Consider the following 22,491-nt stretch of genomic DNA (forward strand, 5'->3'; position numbering starts at 1 on the left):
CTTTGCACATATATCGGACAGCCCTTTTTTGGAGCACAAAAATCATTTGAAATAAATCTCTAGAACAGACTCCCCAGAAGGCAATTCCATATTTAATATGGGGATGTATTAAAGCGAATTAAGCTGTTCTTGAATGGGAGTAGCCTAGTTCTCTAGAAATCACTCTTAGTGCATAGCAACCTGAGGCAAGCTTCTTGCTTAAGTTTATTGTGTGATTTTTAAATTTCAGTTTATCATCAATGTTCAACCCTAGAAATTTATAATTATGTACCCTGTCTAAGATTTTGTCACCAAGGTAGATCTCAGGTAAGTTGCAGTGGAAAGTAAGTATGCTAGCTTTATTGATATTAAATGATAACTTATTGCAGTCGCACCATTCTTTGATTTTGTTGATGTCAGCTGAGATGGCATCTTGAAGGGTAGGCATGTCCTTGTTGTGCTATAATAAAGTGGTGTCATCAGCAAAGAGAGTAATTGTGGCCGTTATATTTATAAAAGCTAAGTCATTTATGTAGATAAGAAACAAAATTGGGCCAAGGATCGATCCTTGTGGTACACCACATTTGATAGTTTGAGCAGAGGAACACTCGGTTGTTTTAACTACCTGTTTGCGACCTGATAAGTACGAATAAAACCAGTGGAGAGTGTTGCTTCTGAAGCCATACTGTTGCAACTTATTAAGAAGGATCTCATGATTGACACAGTCGAAAGCTTTCGATAGATCACAGAAAATAGCAGCGACTGCTTCTTTAGCGTTATATTCGGAGTATATCGTTTCTAACAGAGAGAACATAGCATCATTAGTACCCTTATTTGCTTGGAATCCAAATTGACGAGAAGTAAGGATGTTATTATCATTGCAAAAACATAAAATTTTGCTTTTCACTAGTTTTTCTATGAGTTTAGCAAGGGATTAACAGTTGATGATATATTTTCGTTGAGTTTGTCCGCTATGGTGCAATAGAAGTTATTTAATAAATTGGGATCCAAGCCTACTTCGGATGAATGTTTATTGGACTTTCCTCTGAGATCGTTGATAATGGACCAGCTCTCCTTAGATTTATTTCCTGCTATATTTAGTCTATGTTTGTAGTAGATCTGTTTAGCATGCTTCAAAGTAACTCTGTAAATTGACCTATATTCATTATAGTAATTGATAAATGAAGTTTGGTTATATAATTTTCTTATGTAATGTAATGATCTTAGGTTCTTGGCAGAGATTTTAATACCTTTAGTCAACCAGGGTTTTCTATTTTTATTTTGATTTTTTGTAGAGGAAATGATTTATTAAAATTTTCTAATAACCCATTGTAAAATGCCTCAAAAGGGTGAGAATTGTCTAAGAAGGAAGCCCAGTTTGTTTGCTCACAACGTTGATAAAACCTATTATAGTTCCGCTTGCTGAATAAACGACTCCTTTTCTCACATTTACTGGCAGTTTTGGAATATTCTGAACTAGTTCATTACTGTAAGTAGGATATTTTTTTGCATAGGTCTCTTTCAGTGACCACTGTTCCAAAATGTCATATACTCGTATAATAAATAAAACTGGTCTACAGCCCAGTTGGGATTGTTTATATTATAGAAGTTCCCCAATTGCATTCATTCACCATTCGGTACAGTGATGGTCAACATCCTTTTTTGAAATTTCAATTGCGATAGTTACAATTTTTTGTTCATTTTGATATTAGAAACTGATATGGTGATATTCTGTGATTTTGTTGGTCCTAGATGTGATGCTTTGACAACCTGGTGATGAATACTAGTTACATTCCAGAAGATGGTCCACAGGTAGGATTCTAGAGCTGCACATTCCGACATGGATTGGTACAGATCACCTGAGCCATGGAAAAGCGTCTTCCTGAACCATTGCGGGCTACAGCGGGAGGTACAGTAGACGCACTCACTTTTGAACTACCTACCTACAATTGGTTGGCATACTGGAATATCACAAAAAGGTGTCGATACATGCCCAATTTGTACCTGTCTGTTGATATCCGAAAAGTAACCACGGTCTGTTATATTGAAACGCTTAGGGATGGCTTAGAGACCTATCCTCTACGAATGTATTGTAAACTCAATCAAGATACTAGTATAAGAATTCTTGATAATTTATTAAAACGTAAAATGGCCTACCTCTGATCTACTCGTTCTGACGTAGTTGTAAGGATCGGCAGGCAGATGCTGATCCCTCTTATTGGCACAGATTGGGGAAGTAGTGGCCGAGTTGGGTCCGGATCTTCCGCCAGATTTGTGACCCAGGTCCGACTCGTTGGGACTGTTCGGCACCGAATTATGCTGCTGATGCCTAAGGTGGTGAGCGTGACTGTTGTGATACCTCAAGTTGTCCATCTGAAATGATTGATAATAGCAATTATGTTTATTCATCATTTTGTATATACAGGATGTATCGCTGATAGTTGCTTAGTTGCTGTTCAATTCGAGACAGGAATATACAGTGTGCCCAAGATAAGGATCCTAAGCATGGGAATCTCAGTACCTGTTGGAGATACAGCTTAGGTTAAATTAGGAAAAAGTTGTGTTCTTTAAAGCTTATTTACATGCCGTTTAGAAACTTGAAGAATTTTCATGGCCTGCTGAGATATTTGGGAAAAACGAGAATTTGACAATATCAATTTTATTTTTTTCTGACTTTATTTGAAAAGATATCAAAAAACGAATAACACTTTTTCATTGGCACTTTTAAGGTACTACACGATGGTATTTTTAGATTTTATATCCGACGTTTCGTTTTCAAGAAACCATCATCATCTTTATTTTTTTATATGACCCGAAACAAGAGTACACCCTGTATCTGATTCCATTTTTTATTACGAATTCAACGATGTATCACATGCCATTGTTTTCTTTTTAGTTTAAGGGAAAATTTGCATTTTTTCTATTTTTAAAATGTATTTTTAAGTAGGTTAATAATGATTTTTCAAAGTAATGAAAACAACAAAGAAATTAACGCATTTTTTATTTAATTCAAAGGAGGTGTTCAAACAGGTTTCCGTTATTTTCCAAACATAAGTATGATCTTCTAACTGTAGAACTTAAAACATCACGTAACATCTCTGGTGTAATACTGTTAAATGCGACAGTTACACATTCTCGTAACTGCTGTTCAGTTTCAAAAGAATGTTGGTAAACCCGGTTTTTAACAAAACCCCATATGAAGAAGTCCAGAGGAGTTAAGTCAGGGGATCGCGCTGGCCAAGACACTTCACTAAAGGTTCCAATCCACCTTCCAGGAAATCGCTGCGAAAGATACTCCCGAACTTGTCTAGAATTATGTGCAGGAGCACCGTCTTGTTGAAACCAACAGTTATTGACCTGTGCCAGAGGTAAATTATCTAAACAGTCTTCTACATAGTTTTGCAATAAATGATGGTATCGTTCGGCGGTCAAAGAATTATAGTAAAAAAACGGACCTAGTATTTTAGTTCCTAAAATTGCACACCACATATTAAACCCAAAACGTTCTTGATGTCTTGATATTTTCTTAACACGCGGATTTTGCTGAGTCCAGTAATGCGTATTGCGGCGGTTGAAGATACCATTATTAGTGACCATACTTTCGTCGGACCATATTACCCTTCGCAAAAATTTCGGCGCCGTTGGAAATCCCCTGGTTTAAGTCCTTGGCAAATCCTAAATTTATAGGGGTGATAACTATTTTTACGCAAAATAAATTGAGCTGTGGATTTGGCTACTCCTACATTATTTTCGATTTGCCTAGTTGATATTTCAGGGTTCTCAACAACTGCTTGTAAAACATTATTTTGGGCTTCTTCTGAAGATTCCTTTTTTCGAGATAAAACAGGCTTTTTAAATGAACCATATTCTTTTAAATTTCGAGCCAGCTCTAAGAAAATGGACTTACATGGCTGCTTTCTTTCTGGATATGTATTAAGATACATTGCTGCTGTATTTACAGTATTTTTGTGGCACAAAATGTAGCACGTTAGCATGTCAAACTTTTCTTCATGGCTATAATGCTCACCCGGCATATTCGACGATAATAACATAACATCTATTCAACAATAAACAATAATAACGACAACAGTAACAATAACTCTAAAAACAACAACTCGACAAACAGGCTAACAACAACGACAATTACTATTTTATCGTGTAATTAAATAATATTTGACAGGCTCGGTGACAGGTATTTACGTCAAAGCATTTGTTTGCAACGCCTACTTAAAGATTTTTTTAAAAATAGAAAAAATGTAATTTTCCTTTAAACTAAAAAGAAAACATTGGCATGTGATACATCGTTGAATTCGTAATAAAAAATGGAATCAGATACAGGGTGTACTTTTGTTTCGGGTCATATAAAAAAATAAAGTTGATGATGGTTTCTTGAAAACGAAACGTCGGATATAAAATCTAAAAATACCATCGTGTAGTACCTTAAAAGTGCCAATGAAAAAGTGGATAATCTTAGCGACTGGAGAAATGTACAGCAAAATGGATTAACGGGGTCTCAGTAAAAAAATCAAAAATCAAATCTCTGTTCTACTTTGCCAAGCTTTCGCTTCTAATGGGAAGCTTCTTCAAGGCCTATAATTTATTGAGTTGTTGGTTTTTTTGCCATCGAAAAACATTACAATTCATACTTACAGTAAAAATGAGTTAAAAACAATAAATTGAACATATAAACTGACGGAGAAGGTTGAACATGTATAAGATTTTTTGGTTTTGACAAATGTCATACCTTCACATAAATGTCATTTTTCAATGGATATGATGATTTCATAATCTTTGACTTTAAGAAAGAGTTATTGATTGATACAATTTTCATTATTATCATGTTTTTGATGTAGTTCCAGTAAGTTACTGTATATATTGCAATGTCAGTTCTCTTATTCATACAAACAGAAGACTTATTAATTTCAACCATTTCAAGAAAAAGGCGTTTAGAAATATTTTTTTCTGTATGTAAAACTTTGATACCAGAGTAATTTGGTTTATGTCGTTTCTATAGAATGTTGTGCTGATGCGCATGATTTTTTATTAAGCTTTATATCACTTTTATGTGAAGTTATTCTATCATTAAGAATTCTAAATGTTCCAATATAATCCAAGTTACAGTTGTTACAAGGAATGTTATAAATCACATTTGACTTTTTAATGGTATCAGTTTTATCTTTCAATTTAGTATTCAAATTCTTTATAGTTTTAATATTTTTTTGGCATATTTTTATATTTTGTTTATTATGAAATAGTTTTATGATATTGTGAAGATACATTTCCAAGGTTAGGTATAGATTTATAAGAAAAATTGATAGGTAAACTATCATTAAATACATTTCTGTTGAATACATTGGAATTTGTATTATTGCCAGCATTAAAAATTATTTTATTGAGAAGTTTTCTGGGATAAGAATTTTCGATCAATATGTCTCTAAGAAGTCTGAGATTTTTTTGCTTGAGGGAAGGGTGTACTAATTTTTCTATTCTTTCTTTCAAACAAAGTATTAAATTGATTTTAACTGATTTTTTATGAAAAGAATAATAATTAATATATCTACTTGAATTAGCAGGTTTGACATACCAATCTGTAATCAAGGAATTATCAGTTTTATGGATAACTCTTGTATCAAGAAATGGAAGGGTCTGATTATTTTCTATTTCGATAGTGAACTGTAAATTTTTATCATATCTATTTAAAACATCAAGAATTTCAATAGATTTGTCAAAAGGTATTGCACAAATGACATCGTCAACGTATTTCTTTAAAAAGGGAATTTCAAAACTCAGTTTGGGAAGTATGTTTTCAAAAAGATCGTCCATTACGTATTGAGCTATAATAGGAGAAATAGTAGCTCCCATCGGTGTACCTAGAATTTGTTTATAGAATTTACCTTCGAAGGAGAAATAACTTGAGTTGAAGATGAACTTAATTATTTCAATAAATTTTTTTTGGTTTAACTTTTCTCCACTAGATTCATAGGTATATTGCTGAAAAGTGAAATCACATCAAGGCTGATCAGAATATAACTAGGAGGTAATGATTTTTCAATTTACAAAATTGGAAAAGTCGAAAGAATCCTTAATATAGAATTCATTTTCATAATTATAAGCATCAGTGAGAATTTTTGTGACCATTTGAGCAATTTTGCTATTTGGAGCATCAATGGAAGAAATAATGGGTCTCAGTTTCAAATTAGGTTTATGTATTTTAGGGAGTCCATAATATTTGGGTGATATAGAATTATAAATCATGTACATTTTTGCTTCATCTTCCGATATCATTTTAGATTTTTTCAAATCTGTAATGATTTTATTTGCCTTTTGTTGTATTGTTGAAACAGGATCTCTATTATGTATGGAACATACATATATATATATATATATATATATATATATATATATATATATATATATATATATACAATTTGCAATAGACTAAATAGTGCAGTATTTGCTATAAGAAAAGTTAAACAACTTGTTAACCAATCCGCTGCAATAACTACTTATTAGGCACTGTTCGAATCCATTACACAACACAACAAAGTTTTTGTTTCGGGGTTGAAATTAGATGATTTTAATGTATTTCCACGTGTTAAAACCGAAAGTGACCATAAAAATTATATATTAGCTCTTGTTTTCAAGATATAGTATCATTATATTATATATATGTATATTGAGTTTTCAACAAATGAAATATTTCATCACCAACAGTTGGTACACATGTTTGTTTACATAACACCCCTCTCATCAGCTGTTCTTAAGTAGTAAACATAACCTATGTGAGTTTGTCAATTGTACGCACGTGGTTGCTATTGAAATTATCGTGTGAAGTTGATTTTTAAATTAATTTAAGTGCTGATCCGAAATGCCTCGAAAGTGTGTGAATTCTGTCGATAGCTTTTGCTATATATGTGGTGAAATAACATTTAAGGCTCAGAAACGTAAAATGACACCTATCGTTAAGACAGCCTATGAACATTATTTTGGTGCGAAAGTTGGGGACCAAGATAAATCATGGGCTCCTCATATATGTTGTAATTCTTGTTCCGTCATATTGCGAGAGTGGCTGAAAAATAAAAACCAGGCAATGGCTTTTGCAGTACCTATGGTTTGGCGTGAGCCTACCAATCATACAGACGACTGTTATTTCTGCTTAACTCCTCCCATTAAGCAAGGTTCATCTATGAAGAAAAGAGGAACGGTTAAATACCCTAATCTCCCATCTGCTCTTCGGCCTGTACCACACTCAGACAACTTGCCAGTCCCTTCTCCACCCCAAAACTATGAAATTTTAAAGGAAGGTGATGAAGACTGTTTAGAAGGAGCAACCCATCCTTCTACATCCTATGACCCTGATTTTGAGGTAAGCGATAGGTCTAGTGATCCGCACAGAATTAGTCAAGCAGAGTTGAGTGACCTTATAAGAGATCTTCGCTTGTCTAAGGAAAAGGCTGAGCTGTTAGGGTCAAGACTACAACAGTGGAATCTTCTAAAACATGATGTGAAAATATCTCAGTACAGACATCGTCAAAAAGATTTGCTTCCTTTTTTTGAGAAAAAAGAAAACCTCGTAGTTTGTTCTGATGTTAATGGTTTGAATTTGGATCACACTCCATCTGAATGGAGACTGTTTATAGACTCTTCAAAACTAAGCTTAAAAGCTTTACTTCTGCATAATGGAAATCAGCTACCCTCTATTCCTATAGGTCATGCAGTTCACATGAAGGAAACGTATATAAATATGAAAACACTTCTCCAATCAATCAAATATGAACAACACAAGTGGCACATCTGTGGTGATCTGAAAGTCATTGCTATACTCCTAGGAATGCAATTAGGGTTCACCAAGTACTGTTGTTTTTTGTGTCTGTGGGACAGTCGGGATAGAAAATCTCACTATAAAAAAATGAACTGGCCTACACGAGACCTAAACCCTAATGAGAAAAATGTAGTTTACGAGCCTCTTGTAGATCCTAAGGATGTTCTCCTTCCCCCATTACATATTAAGTTGGGACTAATGAAAAACTTTGTGAAGGCCATGGACCAGGAAGGACAAGCTTTTAAGTACTTGAGAGCAAAGTTTCCCAGGTTGAGTGATGCTAAAGTCAAGGAAGGCATCTTTATTGGGCCTCAAATCCGTGAAATCGTAAATGATCCTGCTTTTGACATGATTTTAACAGGAAATGAAAAAAGAGCCTGGGAAGCCTTTAAGGGGGTTGTACATGGGTTTTAGGTAACAAAAGAGATGATAACTTCACAGCATTGGTTAAAGAGCTTCTTCAAGCTTATCACCAACTTGGATGCAACATGTCCTTAAAAATTCATTTTCTTCACTCTCATCTTAATTTCTTTCCACAAAACTGTGGAGCTGTGAGTGACGAACATGGAGAAAGATTCCATCAAGACATTGCCTTAATGGAACAGAGATATCAGGGCCGTTGGAATGAAGCAATGCTTGCAGACTACTGCTGGTCTGTGTGTAGGGATGCTCCAGAAGTGTTTTATGAAAGACAAGCTAAACGACAGCGATCTTACAATGAATCGGATGGACTTAATTGAAATTTGGTGGTACAAACTTCTTTTATTTGTCAAAACACTAAGAATAATGTTTTTTTTATTAATTTTGTACTTAAAATATTCTGAAAGAAACATAACAATATTGTTTTATGTACTTTCACTTTTCACGTATAGTATAACTACTCTTTAAGATTAAGTACTGTGTATCTCAAAAACCAGAGCTAATAAAATTTTTTCATTGTTATTTTCGTTTTTATCACCCCAAAATTAGTAGAAATTGACTAATTTAGTGTAGGAAACATTAGAAAAATATTTTTTTGTTGTGTTGTGTTATTAGATATGGCTTATCTGTCTGGAGCTCGGCAGCTCAGTTTCATTTAAATGCTATATTCATCATTCAGAAGAGGGCTGTAAGATGTATCATAGGAGCTAATTTTGAAGACTCCTGCAAACCAATCTTTAAAACGTTGAAAATAATGACACTTTACTCTCTGATAATTTTTGTAAAGTTACTATATGTCAAACAAAACATTAATAGTTACTCTGTTGTATCCGATATACACGGTCACAATACTAGAAATAACGATAATTTGATTTTACCTCAAACCCGGTTACAAAGAATGGACGATACTATTGATATTAAAATGTACAATGCCCTACCTCTTACAGTACGTTCTCTGAACTATAGTAAATTTAAAAAAACATTTAAAGACATTACTTACGGAAAATCCCCTATATGGTATTAATGACTTTTTCCATTCACTCCCGGGAGAGAAAGATGCCTTTCACGATTGTATGTATGTACTGTATTATTATTTTTATTGCACTGTATCTTCTGAAGACTTTATATTTTACTTTTATCATATGTTAATTTGATGGTATTTTGTGACATGTTCTAAAGCTGTAACTTTGTTATGAACCAAATAAAAAAATTGATATTAATTATCATTAATAATCTCAAGAGATTTCTCAATATAATCAGATTTTTTCATAATTACTGTTACGTTGCCTTTATCAGATCTTGTAAGTATCAATTTTTTGACTGCGAGACCCCGTTAATCCATTTTGCTGTATGTATGTATGTATGTATGTATGTATGTATATATATATATATATATATATATATATATATATATATAAAAAGCGATGGGTAGTCTAGAATGACTAGTTAAGGAGAAATACGGAATAATGTTGGGGATGCATTCCCAATATATATATATATATATATACTCTAAACTCATTGAAATGGACATCACTAATCAACTCTCATCATTCTTGTGGAGTTAGAGACTGTTATCCAGAAATCAACATGGATTCTGTAAAAATATGAGCACATAATCTGCTCTGAGTGATTGTCAAAAATATCTTGTAGACAACCTTGAATCATATTTGAATGGCAGAAGTCAGGCTGTTAGACTGAATGAAGTTCTGAGTAGTTACTGTGAAATAAATCGAGGTGTACCTCAAGGATCTTAATTGGGACCTTTCAATAAATTTGTAAATGATATAATTCGTCTAATGGAAAGAAACCACCATATAGAAATAGTGTGTTATGCAGATGATACCAATTTACTAATTTTTGAAAAAAGCATAGACATGCTACTGAGTAAAACTGAAAAGATTTATGAAGATATTCGTTTGTCTGAAAAGAATTGTCTGTTACTGAATCATAACAAAACAACAAAACAGTCACAGTATTTTTTGGGCGCTCCAAACAAAGGTTACCTGTGCTATTCAAAAATACAGAAAAAGAAATAACTTGTAGTGATGAGGTGAAACTTTTGGGAGTAATTTTCGACAAACATTCGGGAATATTGCTAGCAACTCTTCCCTAAAAATCTGACACTCAATATTAAGAAATCTTACGAAAATAGACATTTGTTCATCATCAATATCAAAGGATTCATCAAGCGCTATGGCGTAGCAAGGTTCCTTTTACGGGAGTAAAAGGAACACAGATGTAGCGCTGCATCTGTGTATTTTTATTGCTCGCTTATGCAACGAACTAGAAATTTTGTGCTTTTTTTTTGTGAGAACTGAGGTATGCATGAAGTTTTTCTTTACGATCCTTGCTGCCAAGAGGAAAGTTTTTGTAAAGTTGCTGATGAGTTGTTGGAACCGTTTGAGACCTATTAAGCAGCGTAAAACAATATTGTTCAGTCCACAAAAATATTATGAAAACGCGAAAAATCACAAAACAAATGAAGGTTGCTCCGATGTTTGCGCTACGACTGACAGTCTGCTTCTCCCACCCAGACGCCCGCACCCCCGATTTTGATACTCGTTCGCGCTTGTTACAACAAAAATAGTGGCAAACGCGCACAAACACACATACACACAGGGTGAATAGGAAACTAATAAAATCATAAAACCACATCAGTTGTAGGTATAGTCGAAGTAACCGATATAGTAATTCTTAAAGCTATTGGCGAACTCAAAGGTCAAAAAAATCAATACAAAGAATTAATGCCGCTACGAATTAGTCCACGTGGACTGAAGAATTCGCGGTACTAACAGAGTTTTATGATTGGCTGAAGAGTCATAACATTAAATTTGGCGAGGATGGTTAGAAGAGTCGTGTTGTCAATGTTCAGTTCAGGAACGATCGCGATTTGAGTGTTGAAATTCGATATTGGTGAAGTTATAATTACTTAAAATTTTTGTTAGTTGTTTAAAATGTGGCGTCCTTGGACAAGTACTAATAGTAATAACGAGTGTGATAACAACGCAGACTTTTTCCTGTGTAGTGATTCCAATAGCGCTGGTGAACAACATCAGATTTGACCGAAATTCCTTCCTCAACTGTACGTAAAATAGTCAAAAACTAACCTTATGAACGCAAGACGCGATTTGATGCGGGATTACCAAAACCTTTAGATGTTCATCTAATAAAATTACTAAAAAAACAATATACGTACTGTTTCAAAAGCAATGAGATTCCTACAATTAAAATCATAAGGAAGAAATTGAATACTTCCGGCCATAACGTGAGCTGCTGTGACAAAACTCTTCAGAATTGGATAAAGAAACTAAGATTTAGATTTGAAATAATAAACAAACGTCAAGCAGTCATGAAAAGTAGATGAATAGTGGAATTGCGTAACAAATATTTAGAACAAATAACTTAATATAGACAAGAACAACGGCATTTGAACGAAACTTGGTATGACACTCACGACACAGCTACGAAAGGGTGGACTGATGGTTCGAGAACGTGTACGCCTAACATGCCTGCAAACAAAGGGCTACTAATCATTGTGCATTGCGGAGGAAGTAAAGGATGGGTTCCGAATTCTTTGAAATTATGTGGAAAAAACTTGTTGCCACCTGTTGGGCTAAATATTCAAGTGAGTTGCAAGTGACTTCTCTGGTTTGTCAACCCGTTTATACGCCAACTTCAAGTGTACACTTGTTTTATTACTCATACATATCTTTTCAATCAGCAATTTGAAATTGAAGTGCTCACTCACCTTTTTCTGTTGCTTGGGCACGATGGTGTTAATGGGAGGTATCCGTGATATATTCAAAATATGCTCTCCGGTCATCATGTACGCTTCAAACTTTGGTTGCCCCTTCGATTTATTCTCATTACCAGCTAACGGTTGCCATTGCAATCTCTCATTCTCTTCGAGCGATTGAACTTCCTGAAGATGGTTTCCGAGTAAAGGTTCGCGTTCTGGTTCAACATAACTTCCATTCGTAGTAGCCGCACCAGCTCGTGAAGCATGATGATGAGTCTTGTGGATAGAAGGTTCAGGTCTGGCCGACAGAGAGGCTGCACTAGAGGAGTGTAGAGAGGGGGTTTTGGCTGTTTTGTCTCTGATATCGCCTCCGCCACCAGTGAGGAGGTGTTTGCGAACAGTCGCTTTTATTTTCGGATCTGTCAAAAATAAAATTAGTTGATTGAATTTTCGAGCCCACATAAAATAGAAAGAAAGAAAATTATTCAATGAAACGACCATTGTGATGCCAGCAGACATTATTATCTAGCAACTAAAACATCAGTGGCGTTGGGAATGAATAAAAAATATTTGTCTTCATAAAATTCATATATAATGTGAAATAGAATTGTACCACAACTAATAGTTTGCTCAATTTAACAATCGAATGTCAAGAGACGGCATATTTTGTGATGGAATTAGGCAATGGTTTTTACTTGACAACATTTTCAAAAATTCGGTTTGTATTCTCAAAAATGTTCAGCCAGGGTTCATATTCGGTATAGACACTCCGAGTACAACAAAGAACAATTTACCAAAAGATGATTCATTTGGGAGTCGTCTGAGTGGTGGTTTATATTTGAACGAAATTTTCATTTATTCGATTTATATCTATAAAAACGTGTAACCAGGTTCATATTCGGTATAAACACTTCGAAACGTGTTAGGAATCAAACGTTAAAAGTTAAGACCTCGTTAGTCCTTAACTTGAACAAGTTTCCCATCTTCTGAGAGTTGTCGTTCGTATGGGGGCGACAGCTGATTAACGGAAAAACAGATTTTAAAACAGATTTTTTTTTAACAGAATAGACCGAAGAACGATATACCGAGAGATAATTCCGTTCAAAGGCTATTTTATATCTGAACGAAAATTTTGAAATTTCGGTATTGACATTTCGAATAGACCGAAGAATGATATACTAAGAGATGATTCACTTGGCACCCGTCTAAGGGGTGGTTTATACTGCAAAGCAATTTTCAAAAAATTTGTTTAATCCCCGAACATGTCTAGCCGGGTTCATATCCAGATGAAAACTTCTAATAGACGCAAGCGACAATATACAGGTTGGCCCACCACATTCGCCTCGGTATTTCCTCGAGAAATAAAGAGAGTTAGGGAAAAACTTCCAGCACAGGTATATGTGGTTCCATGAGGAGCATATTCCAAAATTATTTTGAAATATACAGCGTGACTCCCAAAAAAGTTACATAACAAAGTTATATTTTTTCTTATGGAACACCCTATATTTTTTTATATTTTTAGATACTACGGACGAAATGAAGGTGAGTTACTATTATATTTTCCATACTTAAAACTGACCGTTTCTGAGAAATTTCGAGAAATTAAAAAATACAGACCATAATTTAAAAATTGTGTTCACCCTGTAACGTGTAACGAGCTGCTCATGATTAAATGTACTGCTTAGCTCAAAGGTTAAAGTTAACTACCACATGAAATTTTTAATGCAATATTATTCCGAGTGTGAAAAAAATGTCCTTAAAATTTGGACACACATTTTATTAAATAACTTCTTAAAGTTGAATGGAACACCCCGTATTTGGTGGCGTAATTTGAGGCAAAAGTAGATTTCCTTGAAAACTATATTAGGGTTCCCTATACCTATCTCTTCTGGTTTTTACACAAAAGTCGATTTTATATTTTACTTATACGTAATTTTTTCATCTTGAAAACGGAACACCCTGTATTGTTATAAAAAGCAAAAAAAATTCTTGAAGTCATTTAATCGAAAAAATAAGAATCCTAAATAGTTAATTATTTCAATAAATGCTCAAAATGCATAGGCAACTCTTTCTTGAAATGAGTGCTGAACGAAACGCTCTTCTTATTCGCACTTTCATATCCTGAGGTGTCGTTGGCATTGTATATCGTGAACAATACTTTTGATATATCCCCAAAAAAAATAGTCGGGACTTGTGAGGTCCAGAGATCTGGCTGGCCAGTTCTGTAGACCTCCTCGTCCTATCCATCTATTTGGATATTGTCGATCTAACTCGTTTCTAACACGTCTATCAAAGTGTGCAGGAGCACCATCTAGCTGCATCCACATCCGTTGACGAATATTAAGAGGTATACTTTCCAACAGCATAGGCAAATTATCCCTAATAAATTCGAAAAACATGACGTCGTTCAAATGACCATCAAAAAATAAGGATCTACTACTTGTGTTCCAATTATTCCACCCCACACATTAACAGACCGTCTGTGCTGGTGATCAAGGGTTCTAAAAATATTAGGGTTTTCGTCACTGAAGTAGTGAAAGTTATGTCTGTTAACTAATTCGTTGTTATGGAGAGTCGACTCGTCGGAAAAAAGCACATAATCAAAAATATTTTTCTTCATCACCAAACTTTTCTAATACCCATAAACAAAAATTCAGTCGTCGATCATAATCTTCTTCAAAGAGCTGTTGATGTAGTTGAATGCGATACGGGTGGAATTTGTAATTTTTAATTATTCTTTGGATACTCTGTCTGCTATATTTATTTATTTCCACACAGGTACATCTCGCGACAAGATTTATTATTTTTATAAATGGTCTAATGTAATAATATACAGGGTGTAACATAAGTACGTTAAAATATTCAAGTGACGTATTCCTGAAACAATTTTAAGAAAAAAGTCTATATGAACTTGTGTCCGAAAATAATTCGTTTCGGAGATACGGGGTGTTGAAATTTAATTTTTTTGTTCGCTTTTTGAAAACAACTCTTGCAAAAAATAAGTTATTTGCACGAAATTCGGTACCCGGTTTTTTTGACGTGTGGTAACATCTAGAGGGCGCTGCGCACGCTGTCATTATTTATTTCAAATTGCCCTAACTTTTTTGACAGAAAACTTTTGGTACTTTCCATGAAAAAACCTAGTTCCCACACCTTTTCCAAGTAAAAAAAGGTACAACGCTGGAGATGATAGTTTTCGAGATTTTTACAATTTTCTATATCGATGCATATTACTTTGGAACCAAATTTGATTTCAAATCGCTTGCAAATTGAGTTAATTAAATCGAGTAGGCTATGAAAGTTTATTCATAAAAATAGAAGTTCGCTGTCACATTTTTAAGTAGTAATTGACAAATTCACAGTTCGGAGTTCATAAAGTGATTTTTTTGATACCATGCCCGACTCTACGAATGCTGAAATGGCTGATATGGCTTTTGCATACGGCTTGGCTGATGGAAATTCAAGCGAGGCCAGAAGCATCTATCAAGAAAGGTATCCCCAACGCGTGACTCCTTGTGCAGCGACATTTGCAAATCTTTTCCGGCGACTTTCCGAATCTGGAAGCTTTGAAACAAATTTTGCAGTGATACGGCCACGAATTACAAGAATTGTAGAATTGGAGGAGGCGGTTTTCGAAGAAATCAGTGAACATCCAAAGACAAGTACAAGAAAAATTAGTCAAACTTTAAATGTGAGTCACATGACAGTTTACAGAATTTTAAAGGAACAGCAATTATATTCTTATCATATTCAGCGTGTCCAGGCACTTACGCTACGTGATTTCCAACCACGTATCGAATTTGCTCAATGGCTTCAAAGAAAAGTCGAACAACATCCACAAATTTTATCGAAAATCCTCTTCACAGATGAGGCTAATTTTTCAAGAAACGGTATCATGAACTTCCATAACAACCACATCTGGGCGGAAGATAACCCACATGCGATAACGCAAACTCATTTCCAATACAGATTCTCTTTTAATGTATGGGTAGGCATAATTGGGGATTATTTAATTGGGCCCTATTTTTTCCCCTTACGTTTGAATGGAGATGCTTACCTACATTTTTTAGAACACGATATCCCTAACTTATGGAAGATGTTCCCATTGGTCTCCAAAATCACTCTTGGTTTATGCACGATAGAGCTCCTGCTTATTTTAGCTTGATAGCAAAAAATTTTTTAGACGTAGCATATCCCCAACGATGGATAGGAGGAGGAGGAGGCACTGAGCATTGGCCCCCGAGGTCACCGGGCCTCAATCCCTTCGATTTTTTCTTTTGGGGACACCTAAAATCACTAGTTTATGCTAGCCCCATTGAAAACGAGGAAATGTTGAGGGATCGCATCATAGCTTGCTGCGAAACGATGAAAAACACTCCGGGCATTTTTCAACGGAAGCGGAATTCTTTGATGAGGACAGCAGAAGCTTGTATTACTGTTGGGGGTCGTCACTTTGAACAGTTGTTGTAATAGTTGTTTCGTTCAATTTTTATATGTTTATTCTTCTAATAAATAACATAGTTCTTCTCCGAATTGTTTTTTTTTCACAAACTCCGAAATGTAGCACATTCTAATTGAATAATTAAACCTGACAATTTTTTTAAATTTGGATCGAATAAGCAGTTCGATAATGCTCAGTTTAGAAGAAGTCTGTACGGGTATACTGCGTATAAAGTTTGATGAAAATAACTAAAATTGCAAAAAACTTATGACAAAAACCTACCATGTTTTGAAATATTTCAACAATCTGTATTTCGAAAAAGAATCATTTTTCTTTAATCATTTTACAGGAAAAAGTTGTTTATTTTGACGAGCTCCACCACATACTTAGTTTTTGTAATGTTCTCAGCAACTTCACTTAGCGCCCTAGGAGCTAAGTAATATGCATCGATATAGAAAATTGTAAATATCTCGAAAACGATCACCTCTAGCGTTGTCACCTCCAGTTTACTGTCAAAAAAGTTAGGGCAATTTGAAATAAATAATGACAACGTACGCAGCGCCCTCTAGATGTTACATAAAAATTAATACGAAATTGTGATTTCCCACGTCAAAAAACACCGGATACCGAATTTCTTGCAAATAACTTATTTTTTGCTAGAATTATTTTTAAAAAGCGAACAAAAAAATTCAATTTCAACACCCCGTATCTCCGAAACGAATCATTTTCGGACACAAGTTCATATAGACTTTTTGGTAAATTTTCGTTATGTGGACACCCGGCGATTTTGAAAAAATTTTTGACTGTACTTACGTATTTTGATGCGTAGATTACGAATCCGAAAGAAAAAAGCGGCGCTCTCCCTTATTTAAAAAGTTACGGCCCTTCAAAGTTCAGAAAAGGGCAACTTTTCAGCCTTCATTTTCACCAAATAAACTATTTAAAAACACAAGCATTTATTCACTAGGTCACCTTTACACCTTATTCCTCCTTCTTTGACACTTTTCACTTCAATAATCAACATTTTTCTTATAAAAAACGAATGCTTCTCCTGGTGACACTCTGATATTTGTAGGTAGATACTAGTGACATTTCAGAAAAAAGCGGTTGGTATTTGTCGTCACCTACTATTTTAAATTCGTAGATTTGAATTTTTAGTTTGACGTGAAAGAAAAATACAAAATGAATTTGAACGAAATTCATAATTTAGTAGTAAGAAATAATATAATTCTATATTTGGTTCAAGTAGGAGTGTCTGCAGCAACAATACGTTGTACTAATTGCAATGAAGAGTGCAAATTAAATTATGACACTTTATGGTTTAGATGCAATAGAAAGCGGATTATGAAAATACCGAAGAAAAAAGCTCAGTACATTTGTTGTAATTTTAAGAAAAGTGCCAAAAACCAATTTACGAGCTAAAGAATGAAGGCAAAAAACATTTGAATTACTTTAGGAATATTGACTGCATCAGTCGTACCAATCATATCATTAACCTTAAAAACGTAAAATACAGTGATATGTAACCAAAAAGCAGCTCCGTAAATTTTTTCACATTTTTATAAGAAAAATGTTGATTATTGAAGTGAAAAGTGTTAAAGAAGGAGGAATAAGGTGTAAAGGTGACCTAGTGAATAAATGCTTGTGTTTTTAAATAGTTTATTTGGTGAAAATGAAGGCTGAAAAGTTGCCCTTTTCTGAACTTTGAAGGGCCGTAAATTTTTAAATAAGGGAGAGCGCCGCTTTTTTCTTTCGGATTCGTAATCTACGCATCAAAATACGTAAGTACACGCAAAAATTTTTTCAAAATCGCCGGGTGTCCACATAACGAAAATTTACCATCCAATATATTAAAATCGGCAAACTTTGCTTCAGTTAACTATGAACGAGTGCAATCCCACTGTAAAACGCATTTCTTTCTTCCTTTCTTCCCTAAAATTATCACTTAAGTCATTAATGACAACAATACATGTATTCTTAAGAACACGTCGATCTAAAAATTGTTTACAAAGTCTGCATGAACAGCATGTGGTGTATAGCATATTAGGTATCAATACCTAATATAAAAAAAATTATATGACACATTCACTGATATTTGGATTTGAATTCATCCACCTCCAGTATGTCAACTGTGAAAATAAATGTATATCCTATAATATAAAGTTCATTTGAATCAATATCTTTAGTTGCATGAGTTTCCGTTAAACATGGAATTATAATTTATTAATGGACTTACCCGACTGATGAAAATTAATAACAATAATATTTTCACAAACATGTTTGTGAAAATTGTTCAACTATTCATTGTTCAATCATTCGTATTCATCAGTAATGGCTACAATTATTATTTTTTCGTTTTCAATCTTTTTGAGAAAATTAGGCCATTTTCTTTCAAAAGGACAATGCTTGGTATCCAATTTGAGATCAAATTTAACATTGATTGGTGTTTGTTGCCTATCTTTACACTTGGCTGCAGAGGATTTCCTTTTAAAAAACTACTTACTCACAAGTATTTATTCTATAAACATTAGTTACATGATGCACTGTTTGGAACCTTCGGTGTAAAAATGAATATTTCTGGAGTTTTTTCCCGACTCTTGGGGATCGAAACACGTGTCGAGGTGTTAAAATAACGGTTTGGTGTTGGGATAAAACTCCAGTAATATTCAAATAGTTATGGCCGTGATTTCTTGATATGTTGCTAACAATTAACAACTTTAACACTTGCAAATTTACCCAACTCGTCGGATAGAAAACAATTCCCTCTGATCCATCCTCACTAAAATATACTGTAAGAATGGTAGACAAACTTTTCGTGTAGTCTCAATTCGAGTGGTGTTTCATGGAAGCGTGATTAATGCAATGATTCATTAAGATCTTATAAGAAACTAGTAATTTTATAAAACGCAATAGATCTAATGTTTCAATTTGATATCGAGTATATGATGAAATAAAATATGTGTTTTGTTGGCAATAGAGTATTCGATTGCAGTTAAACAAGATATTTCTTTTTTAACGTGGCGAGAAGAATTTTAAATTATAATTACTTGTGTATACCGTATCTCATGTGCATAGTCAGAAAACTGATGTGAATGCATCAAATCAAATCAAAATATACTTTATTGTCCGAAGATTTGCATCTTATTGACAAAAGTCCAAAAAATACAATGTAAATATAGAAAATGTTCTAAAAAAGTTCAAAAACATGTATAAACGTAAATGAAATGCTTTATTCAAATATGATACATCCTAATATACAACAATGATAATAATGTTAAGATTAATATGCATATAAATACTAGAAAAAAGATCTACTAATATTTGTTAATAATAGTTAATAATAATGGTTAATAATAGGTAAGTAGTCTTACCTACGATAATTGAAAATACAAAAAAAATTACACATAATAATTTGGTATCACATTAATGGTATCTTAAATAGTCTAATAGATTTCTTTTGAACAGAATAAGACTGTTAGAGAAGACTACATTTTCAAGTAGAGTGTTATACTTAATAAATCATTTAAAAATTAATGTTTTAGTAAGTTTTTGTTTGATTATTTATATACATACATTCTAGTATTATACTGATGGACTTGATTATTAAAAATTTGTCAAAATATGAGGGTAGATAACCATTCTAGAGTATTTAACATTAAAGATATATGGGAACTCCTGTCACATCTCAAAATAATCCTCATTGCGCGATTCTGTAGTTTTTGTAGGGTTCTCATTTTATTCAAATGATCTGTGTATATAAGAGTGGGACAATATTCGAAATGTGGTTGTATAATGGTCTTATACAGGGCTTTTAATGATGAGCGTTAATTAGCCGTTTCTGGCAAACTATTCAACGGATCAATCTGAAAATTTCACAGTATGCATAAGTCAATATGACCTACACGCCTAAAATATTTTAGACGAAGCGGCGTTGTCGCTTCTACTATAAAGTAACGGCTTCTTTGATTTTTCAAATACAACACCCCGTATATCATATCATATTATGATTCATTATCACTTTGTCAACAAATTCATATACTATTTCCCTATTACCGTTTAGAAGATATAAATTAATTTCGATATTTTTTTCAACAAACACGAACTTTAATAAATGCTGATAATCTTGAACTCTCTTGCACTAAAACGATCAAATTTGAAATGGAGTGGAGTGATATTATGAGGATCTTCACTCCGAGTCATATTTTCATTTGCCTCATACAGGGTCTTCAAAAAATGCAGATACTTTGATCTCATGAAAAAATGAGTGAAACTCAATTTTTTCAAATAGAATACCCTGTATATTTCAACATTTTGGAGCTCTACATCCAATTTTAGAAAACTTTGTTCAGATAATATTATTTCTATTTTGAACCGTTTTCGAGATAAACTGTTTCAAACGGAAATTGACATGGTTTCCTTGTTCATCACTCATTTTTGTAAAACAGATTTCGTTGGATGTTTCTCAATTAGTCACAGATAATACAATGAAAAGATAATTATTAAAATACTCCTCAACCATCGAATGAAACTTCTCTTGAAACAATAGTTTTATTAACGCTGAAACACGAACTGAAAATAATAAACCCATAAATTAATGAGTTAATTTAATCGTCAGTGTATTTCAGAATATGTTCAAACACATCTCCACCTCTACTTAAACAAACATGTAATCTCTTCAAAATATTGTCATGTGTAGCGCTTCTGATCAAGTCTGGAGTCAAACTATTGAAAGCAGTTGTAACTCTCGATTTCATATCTTCCATTGTTGTTATTGGAGTAGAGTAAACCATATTTTTAATGAAACCCCACACGAAATAATCTAATGGATTGCCATCTGGTGTTCTAGGAGGCCAGCGAAAAGGTTCATTAATCCATCTGTCTTTGAAGATTTCGGTTGAAGCTTCGCTGACAATGAGAATTATGGGGTGGAGCACCATCCATTTGGTCTATTATTTAAAATCATTTGAATTCCATTCCTCAGTAAATCTTCATATTTTGATGCATTCAAATTATCATCATAAAACTCGATATAAAAAATTGACTCATTCTTTATGGCACAAAATACAGTGAATTGCCATCTTTCTTGAAAACCCCCTTGGCGGACAACATGGGGATTTTCTGGCGCCCAATAGAGACTGTTGTGTCTATTGAAAACTCCATTTTTTGTGAACTTGGCCTCATCTATCCATATGATATTGCCAAGGAAATGTTCATCCTCTTGAGTCTTGACAAGTAACCATTCAAAGAATTCCACTCTACGAGGTAAATCAGTCTCTTTCAAATGTTGGACACAGTAGAACTTATAGGGATGCCATTTATGCTTATTAAGAATTCGACAAATTGTCACGTAGGGTATACCTATCTCACTTTCAGCCTCGTGCAGAGAAGCATTTGGAAATGCATGAAAGTATCCCAAAACTGTTATACCATTGTCATCATCATCCACTTTAGTCTTCTTACGAATGGTTTTTGGACGAAAGGTTCCATTCAATCTTCAGTTTTTTAGTAGTCGATTCATCACATTAATATTTGGCTCAGGAAGTTGTGGATATCTTTCATGAAATACTCGGCATGTTCTACTTGCAATTCTATTGCACTCACCATAAATTATTAATAAATTCAAGAAATCTTCATTACTGTAACCTAATCTTGACATTATTCTATAATAATTGGTAGCTATCACAATCAGTCAAAACCACCAACGAAAGTCTGACGTTAAATAATTGGTTTATTTTTTTTTTTCCAAAGCAAACTATCAAAAAATATTAATGTGTACTGTTGTACGTTAGAGACCAATACCTCAATGTATACAAATTGTAACTTTTTCTAAGGTAGGTTCATACCAATTTCGAATTGACTGATCTGAGACAGTTAAAAAACTGGATTCCTTATGTTTTTGAAAATTATTTCAAGGATTCTTTTTTGTGTTATTATCAGTTTTTTCATAGTGGTCTTCCCAGCTGATCCCCATGCCAGTATCCCGTAATTGGAGTTTTTTATTACATAGGTTTTGAGGGATTCCCATTTGAGTTGGTCATCTAAAACAATCCCGAGATATTTAAACTGTTCAACAGGTGTGATATTAAACAA

General features: G+C 33.8%; 1 protein-coding gene across 3 annotated transcripts in view; it reads right to left on the bottom strand.

Moving 5' to 3' along the window:
• Efa6 (Exchange factor for Arf 6) overlaps positions 1 to 22,491 on the bottom strand; it is a 221,775-nt gene that overhangs the window by 116,910 nt on the left and 82,374 nt on the right. For all 3 annotated transcript variants that reach the window (XM_074185335.1, XM_074185336.1, XM_074185334.1), the window contains exons 4-5: positions 11,970 to 12,379; positions 2,137 to 2,352 (exon numbers count right to left, since the gene is read on the bottom strand). In XM_074185335.1, coding sequence (XP_074041436.1) covers positions 2,137 to 2,352; positions 11,970 to 12,379 — 626 coding nt within the window. The remainder of the gene's footprint in view (positions 1 to 2,136; positions 2,353 to 11,969; positions 12,380 to 22,491) is intronic.

This window comes from Leptinotarsa decemlineata, unplaced genomic scaffold, assembly GCF_025532065.1.
Source record: "Leptinotarsa decemlineata unplaced genomic scaffold, Ldec_3_MD MMD2_tig00026374_RagTag_RagTag, whole genome shotgun sequence".
NCBI classification, from domain to species: domain Eukaryota; kingdom Metazoa; phylum Arthropoda; class Insecta; order Coleoptera; family Chrysomelidae; genus Leptinotarsa; species Leptinotarsa decemlineata.